At 40.3% G+C, this 10305-nt stretch overlaps 1 protein-coding gene across 1 annotated transcript; it reads right to left on the minus strand.

The window, feature by feature from the left end:
• Nucleotides 1-751: 751 nt before the first annotated feature.
• LOC129095853 (zinc finger protein 37 homolog) lies at nt 752-10305 on the minus strand. Its single transcript, XM_054604437.1, has 12 exons — nt 10187-10305; nt 7848-8022; nt 7270-7736; nt 6513-6717; nt 6122-6174; nt 5437-5602; nt 5249-5335; nt 5004-5078; nt 4831-4917; nt 4272-4349; nt 3651-3893; nt 752-2773 (listed from the first exon to the last, which is right to left on the minus strand). The coding sequence occupies exons 1-12, from the start codon at nt 10193-10195 to the stop codon at nt 1989-1991; spliced, it is 2430 nt and encodes an 809-aa protein (XP_054460412.1). The 5' UTR covers nt 10196-10305; the 3' UTR covers nt 752-1988.

Consider the following 10305-nt stretch of genomic DNA (forward strand, 5'->3'; position numbering starts at 1 on the left):
TACAGTAAAGAAATTACCCACCCTAGCTTTAAGAAGTGTTTTTATGACATTACATGTAATGTGTAGAGCAGGAAAAACAGAGCTATATTATATTGATAAATATAAATAGTTGGTGGAATCATTATATGCTGTGTAGTCTACAGTTACGTTTTTAAAAAAGCAAATAAAAAAACGAGAAGTTGGAGGAAGCTCTTGCACTATAGTTTCCAACTGAGAAACAACTTATCTAGTTTGTGTAATAGTATATAAATATCATTTTGCACACTTTAAACACTTACATTTTCACAAGGTGCATAATAAACACACCTACCTAGGCCGGCTCCTTCTTGACTTCCTGGTTCTCTCCAGCTCTCTGGGTCTGCCAAGTTACCCGGCTGCACTATGGGTTTGTCTCCTCCTCCTCCTCCTCCTCTATGGTTGTTGAAGCCTTGCCTGTAGTAGAATCACTTCCCACACATAACACACTGGAAGGGTTTCTCTCCTGTGCAATCTCACATGTGGTTCTTGTCCCTTTGAGGTCTGGAAATCTTTATTGCACTGTGAGCACTTCTCATTACCAGCTTCATGTTCTTTTCATTTCTGGATACACATGAATCTTTTGCCACTCTGTGTGAAGGAAAACATTTTTTTTTTACTCATGGACTTGTTTCAAGTGTTCTTCTAAAAGTTGTTTCTTTAAAAACTGTGTACAACACAAATGACAGACCCAGATTTCCACCGGTGATTGATCCACATCCAGTTGAGGGAAACTTTTATTTAACGCCAACATGTTGGTGAATTTCCCTACTGGAAGAAAAACAAAATTAGGCCTTTGCACATGTGCAGGGGGTGCTTGCCATGTTCCTCTTTCAGACGGCGATCTTTGGCGTGTACGCTCTGGAAACACTTCGCTGCGGACTCTGTTTTCTTCAAACGTTTCCTGGGTGTCTTTTTTCGGAGAATGGTTATGTTCAGGTTTGGCACCTACATGTTCTGCAATGAAAGTTCAGGTATTATTGTGCAATTTTTATTTCAACAGACTTGGAATATTGTCATCAGAGAGCCAATTCACTCAAAAAAACATCATTTTCTGTTTTTCTTCCTTGCGGTATGTAGCCACGCATTTCATTTTGGTTTTATTCGCTGACATGTCCTCCTCTAGGATTCCTACCTCCATCCTAAAACAATTAAGATGATGTCTGCTGCTCAAAACATTGATAAATCACATTTAAAAATGAATAGCAACATCTCTTACCAGTTACACTTTCCCTGTTACTCTGAATAATCCAAGACTCTCTCTGTCAGCAATTTTCAGTGGAACAATTTTCATCCATTCTTTTCTTCACAGCATCTAAATACTTTTAATTTGAATACACACTGAAGAACTACACTGACAATACATTTTTGTTAATAAATATCTAACGTTAGTGTCCATAATTTATAGTAAGTTCCTATTCAAAAACATTTTGTATGAATCTGTTTATGATTTATGATATGATTGATTGAGTTTTTGTGCATTTTGTTGTGCTACAATAATAGCAACCGACAAAAGAGGTGTAATAAGATGATTGTGGAGAATCTGTTATACTTAAATGTACGGACACATTATTTCAGACATAGAAAAAAACCCAGACATGTTTCTGAAAAACGTCTGTATTCCATCGACATGGATTTTAAAATAACAAGGCTATTGTGCATAATTATTTTTTGTTTTTAAAACATTAAGTATTAGTATTTGGCATGCATGATACAAAGGCACTCAAATTGTACAGATGGGCTACGAGAGCAGAGTGAACAAAAAAACATGGGACACGAGAGAGACAACACAGTAAGCCTCCAAATAAATCTTGGCAACCCACGACCGACTCTGTAGCGCATATTTTCAGACACGATAATAGTCTCGGCTGGAGGTGGAAGGAATGGAAAGGAAGAAGCGCATTTCACTGTTATATCTTCAAACACAGGTAACAACAACATCAAAAAAATAAAAATCTTCATTAGATCAACTGTTAGATGTCCAGCCGGGACTGCTGCTTCGGTCTGCCGAGCTGTCTGGTTGGTCCGATGCGTTTCCCGGCATGTGTGCGCTGATGCTGCCGCAGACCCTGCCGGTAAATGAAGCTCTTCCCGCACTCCCCGCACTCGTAGGGTCTCTCCCCGGTGTGCAGCCTGTGGTGCACCTTCAGTTCCTCGGCTCTGGAGTAGCCCTTCCCGCAGACGCTGCAGATGAAAGGCCTGTCTTTGATGTGTGTCTGGTAGTGTGCTGTCAGGTACGAGTTTATCCGGAAGGTCTTCCCGCAGATGGAGCATGCGAACGGTCTCTCCCCGGAGTGCTGCATCTCGTGCAGCTTGAGCGAGGAGGCCGTGTGGAAGCCCCGGCCGCACTCGGAGCAGAGGAACGGTTTCTCCCCCGTGTGGATCCGCTGGTGGATTTGTATGTAGCTTTCGTTGATGAACTTCTTGCCACAGTCGGGGCACGAGTAGGGCTTGGCCTTGACGTGGGTTTTCATGTGTTCTTCCAGCTTTTCTTTGTCGTCGAACTGAACGCCACAGCGGCGGCAGAAGAGAAGCTTGGATGCGCCGCGCTCGGCCGCGTCCGAGTCCCCGGCCGTCTCCGCGTGCGTGGTGATGTGGTGTGCTTGCAGAGCGGAGTGATTCTCGCATTCTTGTCCACATTCCAGGCAACGGAGGGAGGATCGGATCCTGGACTCCCCCGGCAGAGACTTCAAGTACTCGGAGAGTTCTGAAGCGATGGGGTTCACCTCGTCGTCATAATCCACAGCGCCCTTTCGACCTTTGAAGGACACAAAATGAGAGAGCGATCATGTTTTACTCCACAAGTTTAACGATCTTTGCATTGTTTAAGACTCTAGTTTTACTTCACTTATGGTTTACATTGAGCCAGGTATTTATTACTGTACTGAAATCAGATTTGTTGCCAGTTTTGGGTGAATTCTTTAAATATTATACGACTCTCCTTTTCATCACCATCACAGTTGGGATATTTCAAGACAAGACAAGGTTTGGAAAGCTTTGTAGACCACCAGGCTCTTTTCCTGTTTGTCCTGTGTACAATGATGCATTAGGAAAAAGGCCAATTAACATGAGTTTTGACTTACTGCCTCTTCCACTCCTAAATCATTTATGTTTATGGAGCAGCCATAATGATTATTGTTTCAAATGATGTGTTTTAAATAAATCTAATAGATACGAAACAATTCCAAAATACCAAAACTTAAAATCATGGAATTTCACAATGAAATTTTCAAGGAAAATTGTTACCATTTTTTGAAAAGTCATGGGATTAAGTTGTGTGAAATGAAATTATTTTTTTATTTAATCATACTTGACAACCTTGAGACCTAAAAAATAGAGGATTTTGAAACCAAAACAGGGATTTTGGGTTCCTCCCCCAGAAAAAAATTCAGTTTCAGAGACTCTGTTTAAGTAAAGTAAACTATAAAGTTTGTTAGTTTTATAGGTTGTGAGTGAACAAGATTTGTTTTGTTATGGGTCCCTGAAGTCATGGAATAGTTTATAGTTTAAATCTTGTCCCTGAAAATGTGTGGAAACCCTGTACATGCCTGCATCGACACCACAGAGAGGCAGATATTCTATGGGATAATTATTAACATTTTCTTATGATTCAGTTGCACTGTAACATCTCTCACCTAGGTGGACTTTGTAGTGCGTTTTGAGATTCCCCTTCTGGTTGAAACCGCGGCCACAGATGGAGCAGCAGTAGGGTTTCTCTCCCGTGTGGATCAGCCCGTGCCTCTCCAGCTTGTAGGCGTGGGGGAACTCTTTGCTGCACACGGAGCAGTGGTACTCCATCTTCTCTTTGGGCTGCTTCAGGAGCTCAGGAGGTATTTCTATCGGGACACGCACCATCTTTCTGCCGGGGCGCTTCTTTCCTAAGCGGGGAGAAAAAAGGAAGTTGGAATGACAGGATGGTTAGGCCGAAAATTACACTCGCAAACAAAGAAAATAGTAGCAGCAGCAGTTTAGTCCTGCAGATGGGGACATATTTTTGCTGCATGCCAAAAACAATAATAGCTGCTTCACTTGTTGCCAGTTGATTGTTTACATCGTCATGTCTACTAATCAGCCAAACAGGTTGGACTGGAACTGTTGCTTTTGGTGATCTGTTGAAGCTGAGCTGTGGTAAGGTGGTATAAGACAAATCAAACACAGACACCCTTTCCTTCCTTTGGTAAAGAGACGATCATTAATGAGGATTTGCCGTGGATTAGCTAACCAAGCTAGCTATAAACCATTATATTTGTTCTTACCAGCAGAAACACTTGTGTGTTTTCCTTCTCCTTCAGCAGATAGTTTGGTATCTTTCCTTCTTCTGTAAGGTCGCTTTGCTGGTAAAAAAAAATAAAATACAAAAGAACAAAAAACAGACGTTAAACTGATATATTTATATGGGTCGGGTTTCCAGAACTGGTTCAAATTAGAGGAACCAGTGGTTTTGTTAGGAAAGTTTTTTTTTCTTCAATTCAGCTCATCAATCTTATAAAGTCTGCAAATGTTATTTACAAAATGGCAGATCAAAGCTCAAAAGAGAGGCTGAAACTGCACGGCGTGAAGGCGTGAAGTGTTTTTCTATGACAGAGAATGCATGAATAAATGCTTTCTCGTCCTCTAATGCACTTCCTGTTATTTAACCACCAACTGATTCATATTTCAAACAGAACCACTGATGAAACCTAACCCTAACCATATCTAAATGTAGAGCTGCTTTTGTTCTTTTCTTGCTCATATAGTACGCAACAAACCACACAGAAATGGATTCACAGTCAACTAAATCAGGCCAATTCCCTACCGTTTATTTTCTTGTCTTACCAGCAACCCGGCGGACTTTTTTGGAGTTTATTTCTTCCGATTCGACGATGGCAGGGAAGTTTGTCTTTCTCCGGGTGCGCCTTGATACTGTGAGATGTAAGATGAGAAGTAGGACATATTACAACAAAACAATAACTTGCTTTAAAAAAAAAAAGCACATCGAGAACACTCACTTCCTGGTTCTGCCTCGAGGTCTTCACCAGACAACACTGGAGCTTTTGAAATCTTTCTTCTTCCCCTTCGTTTTACTTCGAGACAAAGAGAAGCAGCAAAAAAGAGATTATATTGATGCTGAATTCTGAATTACAGTAAAAAAAATCCACTCAACTTCTATTATGACTCCATAAATACAACTGAAACCAAATTGATAACATGTTTTATAATGAAAATGTTGTCGTCTTTCCAACACTTCACTCACCAGGAGGAGCTTCTTTCTCCGTGTCCGAGACGTCTACTGACACCACCGTTATTTCTGGAACCTTCTTCTTTCTTCTGTGTCTCTTTCCTGGCAGCGTTGTGTGCAAAAAAGATAACCGAGTCATGACTATTTTTTTTATTTTACAACCTGTACACTTCTCATTGTTTTTCGTTTGGACTTGTGTTTACCACGATATAAGGTCGAGACCGCTGCCGTCTTTGCTACTCTCTCTTTCTCCTCCCCTTCTTCCCTTTCTTCATCCTCCCCCACAGACACAACTTCCATGATGAGCGTCGGACTACTGCTGTCTCTCTGGTTTTGGCCTTGCAGCTGAGGCTCGGACAGGACGACACCCTGTGATCATAATCATCAGAAACCATCAGAAACGGCCTCCCTGGGTAACAGCTCTTAGAGGGTAACTAAGTTTTGGTCACTGTTGAAAGCGGAAGTTACAATGTGCTATTCCATCATTTTGTAAAGTCACTCATTTTGGGCAGGAATCATCTGCATAGACAGTCAAAGATAAAAAAAAAAAATTGTGGAACTTCCGGGACACCAACAAGTGGTTCATATTTTTCCTGCACAATAAAAGTCATTGATTTCCGAGACATTTACTGATTTCTTACTTTCCAATAAGTCAAACTGTACAAGTTGAATCACAAAATAAATGTTTTTCAGGTTTTGCAGGGAACATAATAATGAAACTTTTTTGTAATTCTGGAGCTTTTGCATGTGGTGCTGTTGAATTGTATTAAATGTAATGTAATTATATGCTATATATGCGATCTGTAGTTTCAAGAGACTTGAAGAGGACCGACCTTATCAATGGGGTTGTATCGACAAATTGATAAATCGTGTCTTAAGACAAATTACCTTGCTAGCATGAGGACTTTCTCTGCGGTCAGAGCCTCGGTCAGGACCGCCTCCTGTAAAAAAAATAAAGATGGTCAGCTCAGGTTGAAGAGAAACCAGACATGAGAACTGATGTTTTCAACATTAATGGCTGAATTCTACAAGAAAATGAAAGTCAAAACTAATGCGGGTTATGACTATGACTCATTCAACTGTTAACGTGAACAGAACGATAACAGAAAATAGAATAATTAAGTTTCTGTACAGTGGATTTTTCATTTATAAAAAATAGGTCTTGTTTTAGAAAATACCAAATAAATAAATATATGGTGGCAAATTCCCAGAATACGTCCTAGAAATTATACTCAGTGGGAAACTGAAACAACATGCTGCGCTGTGAGGAATCACTTACTGGCGTCCCATTCAACCACTTCTCCATCAGAGTTGATTAAACCACCGATTTCTTCATCTTGTTCTTCTTGTTCTTCTTGTTCTTCCTCCTCCTCCTCCTCCTCCCCCGCCTGCAGTCTGACAGTCAAATGGAGAGTTTGGTCCTCTAAGTTTGCAGATGCTTTCTTCGGTCCATGTGACGTCCGGGTCGTACTTTCAGGAGAATCCTGAAGGCAGAACACAGTGTGAGAATACAGCATTCGTTTTCTACAGAGAAGTGGTGACACCAGATTTGGACGTTTCTCTCTTTAGTTTGGAATAATTCAAATCTCTAAACCAACTTTGAATATAAAACTAAAATTTGCATTTGTTTTTATGTTTTTTTTAACAAAGAGCCTCACACAAGAAAATGTTTTGTATTTTTATACTAAACCTCTCTTACTTCTTGACTGTCATTGGATGTGTTGATCGTTGGATTCACTGAACTCTATTAATTGGACAATTGTCCCTGAGATGTGATCATAAGTTCCATCTACCTTCCTTAAATTTACATAAAACACCATCATATGACAGTCAGGCGAGTTTCGCACTTACTTAACAGAAAATTTAAAAAACAAATGCCACAAATTCTCCTATGAGACATTATTCAAATACATTTACAACAAACAAATAAATTATGAAAGCAAGCGGACGCTGAACATATGAAACCAAAACCAGATAACGTTATTACTAAAGTTTGCATAATGTTTCTAAAAGAAAAAAGACGTATTTTTGCATACTGTTTGGCAAGGTGCTGATCTTTTGGTCTGTTCTGCGTCTGTTGTCGTCGATGTGCTTTGTTTGACATCAGGGCTCTGGTCTTGAGAGGGACACTCATCCCCTGATTGTGCTCTCTGATTGGGTTTCACGTTCCTTTTGTGGCTGAGCGTCGTCTCCCGCGCTGGACAGGGGAAGGGTTTCTCTCCCGTGTTGTTGCACTGATTCCAGGTCACATTCGCGTTCCCCCGTATGCGGGAGATCTTCGGTTTCTCATCCGTGTCCATGAGCGACTGTGTCTGCTCTCCCTCTCTGGCGGAGGAGGAGCTCTGCTCTCCAGACTCCTCCGAACATTTCTCCACTGGATTCCCTCTCTGCTGTCCCCTCACTCCGTCTGAAATGCAGCTCTCCTTCCCGCACGCTTTGAGGTCGGGATGACCGGAGCGTGCGGAAGAATCCTCCTCTTCACCCTCTGATCTGAAGCTCTCATCTGTGTTTGACATTACAAAGAGAAACGAAAATGAGACAAATCATGATCGGGTACATTTTTGTGTACGTAATCGAGCGACGTGATGCTGATATTTACGATTTTTCCACTCACGATTTTCACTCACAGTCCAGCCTTCCTCTTCCTCTTTGATGATTACTCGAATCTCCGGTGTCTCACAGTTATACTCGGGGCTTGCTGGTGCTTCTTTTGAATCACGTCGAGGCGAATTCTGGTCATCGTAGTTTTCGTTTAGACTCAGCGACAACGGATCTTGGAGTTCAGGATCCTGTCAAGAAGTAGAGACAGAGACACTAATGCTAAGAAATGAACGCAGGTTTTTACAATAATATACGATTCATAAGGCATAAATAATTCTAGAAACAAGCTTTCTATATTGTGTATGCAAAGAATAATACCCAGTGGGCCCTTTATAGAGGAATACAATGACAGCCTTGGCTTGATAAAAGGTCAGATCCCATTGTTAACACCTGGGTGTGATCATATATCATTTCAAGAATGTGACCCGCATTGCCAGTCCTGCAGTCTCACATTTGATATGTGATCTAATAATGCAGTGCAAACCCCGTAGGATTTTGAAATAATGCAAAAAAATAGGTAGTGAACGCTGTCATAAAAGCAATGTTCGATGTTAGGGGCATTAAATTCAAAATATAAAGCAACAACATCTTTATATCTTTAAAAAGATAAAATGTGCCCATTATATTTTCAGGATGTTTAAGGGTAACTTCCGTATTGTTCTCTACTTCGCTGTGTTTTTGTATCTAAGTGACTGATGGGGAAACAATTTTTGACACTGGTCCAGTATTGAGTGAGATCTCTGCAGCTGGCAGCCACATAACAGGCTTCAATGTAACCGCTCAGCTCAAGACAATGCAAATCACCGCCAGTTTACGTTCACTAAAAGTGCTTGTTTTTGACACTGACAGGCTCAGATTGTAAGAACAAGGATTGCAGTGCATTCTTAACACAGTGGTTAACCGTTATGGATAATTATACTTCTAAGTATGCACAGTTTATTAATTACACCCAGTTAAAAATAATTAAATGTTCCTGCAATAAATTCTACCTTTATGAAGGTTATATAGTTCCGTTTTTTCTTGAAAGTGTTGTACTAAGGTGTCATCTACAGCACCACATTGCTGCCACCATAATAAAATAATTTGCTAATTTTCTTGTTATAAACATTTCTCATTTTTACACGATCGTTTTAATGTTATAACAATATTTATTCATCATCAGCTTTTGTATTTTTTATTAGAACAATGCTTTATGTTACAATTGCGGTCATCTTATATCCCTGTATTACCACATACCTGTAAAACACATCTATGCAAACTCAATCTTTGAATACAGATCACAATAGTACCAACTCACACTAATACACAATATATTACTGTGGCACTATATTTAGAGGTGTAAGGAGAGTTAGAGGTGTAGTGCAGTTCCTTTTTCTCATTCATTTGTATTTTATGTGTATTAATTCAAAGTTTAAATCATTGTCCTTTAAGTTACACTACCAGTCAAAAGTTTGGACACACCTTCTCATTCAATGGTTTTTCTTTATTTTTATTTTTTTCTACATTGTAGATTAATATTGAAGACATCCAAACTATGAAGGAACACATATGGAATTATGTGGTAAACAAACAAATGCTCAACAAACCAGAATATGTTTTATATTTTAAATTCTTCAAAGTAGTTGAATGAGAAGGTGTGTCCAAACTTTTGAACCGACTTGCACTAATACACAATATATTACTGTGGCACTATATTTAGAGGTGTTAGGAGAGTTAGAGGTGTAGTGCAGTTCCTTTTTCTCATTCATTTGTATTTAATGTGTATTATTAAAAGCTTTAATCACTGTCCTTTAAGTTACTTGTACCCTTTTTACTGAAAAGAAGACTTGCTTTGCTTACATCTAGTTATTAAAAGCACTGTGATGATATTTGGGAGGTTTTCTGCACCCCCCCTTTAATGAGTGGCATGAGGTTTGTTGACACATGTGACACCAATCACACCTGCATGACTTCAATACACTTCTCTGTTTAGTTATTAGTATTATTATTATTATTATTGACACTGTGAGCTTTCTGTCTTTTCCTTTTCTTTACCAACACGTTGTCACATGACCTGCAGGGGAGCAGGTTCAATAACAGACGTCACCAGCTAGCAGACGTAGCATAGCAACCAGGGCTATTCTGGCTATACTGGGAGCTGTGGTTACATGTAGGCATTGAACTGGGATTGTTATGCGAACCTCTGTCCCAAACCAGTCCGCTGACACCTCACAGGGGCCACAGTTATGACGCATTCACCTGTAATGCAGCAGGGTAAAGCACACGCGTCTACCGAGCTAACGTAAAGCAGTTTTTACGCCACATCCCAAGCAAACGACAGTTAGTTAGCCGTGCAAATAGCGGCGCAGTTACCTCGAACATAATGCGATGCTGCCGCAGGGTTTGAAGGATGACATAGGAAGAAAAAAAACAGGGTGAATAGTGTGTTCTGGGTGACAGCAGCGCGTCATGAACTCCTGTCTGTGGGCGCT

This window comes from Anoplopoma fimbria, chromosome 9 (genome assembly GCF_027596085.1).
Source record: "Anoplopoma fimbria isolate UVic2021 breed Golden Eagle Sablefish chromosome 9, Afim_UVic_2022, whole genome shotgun sequence".
Lineage (NCBI taxonomy): Eukaryota > Metazoa > Chordata > Actinopteri > Perciformes > Anoplopomatidae > Anoplopoma > Anoplopoma fimbria.

What these genes read in the sequence shown, in the direction of transcription:
- LOC129095853 (XM_054604437.1), bottom strand. An exon ending in CTGGACTGTGAGTGAAAATC is followed by an intron (nt 7,737 to 7,847) that starts GTGAGTGGAAAA and finishes TGTCAAACACAG; the next exon opens with ATGAGAGCTTCAGATCAGAG. An exon ending in AGTGGTTGAATGGGACGCCA is followed by an intron (nt 6,175 to 6,512) that starts GTAAGTGATTCC and finishes TTTTTTTTACAG; the next exon opens with GAGGCGGTCCTGACCGAGGC.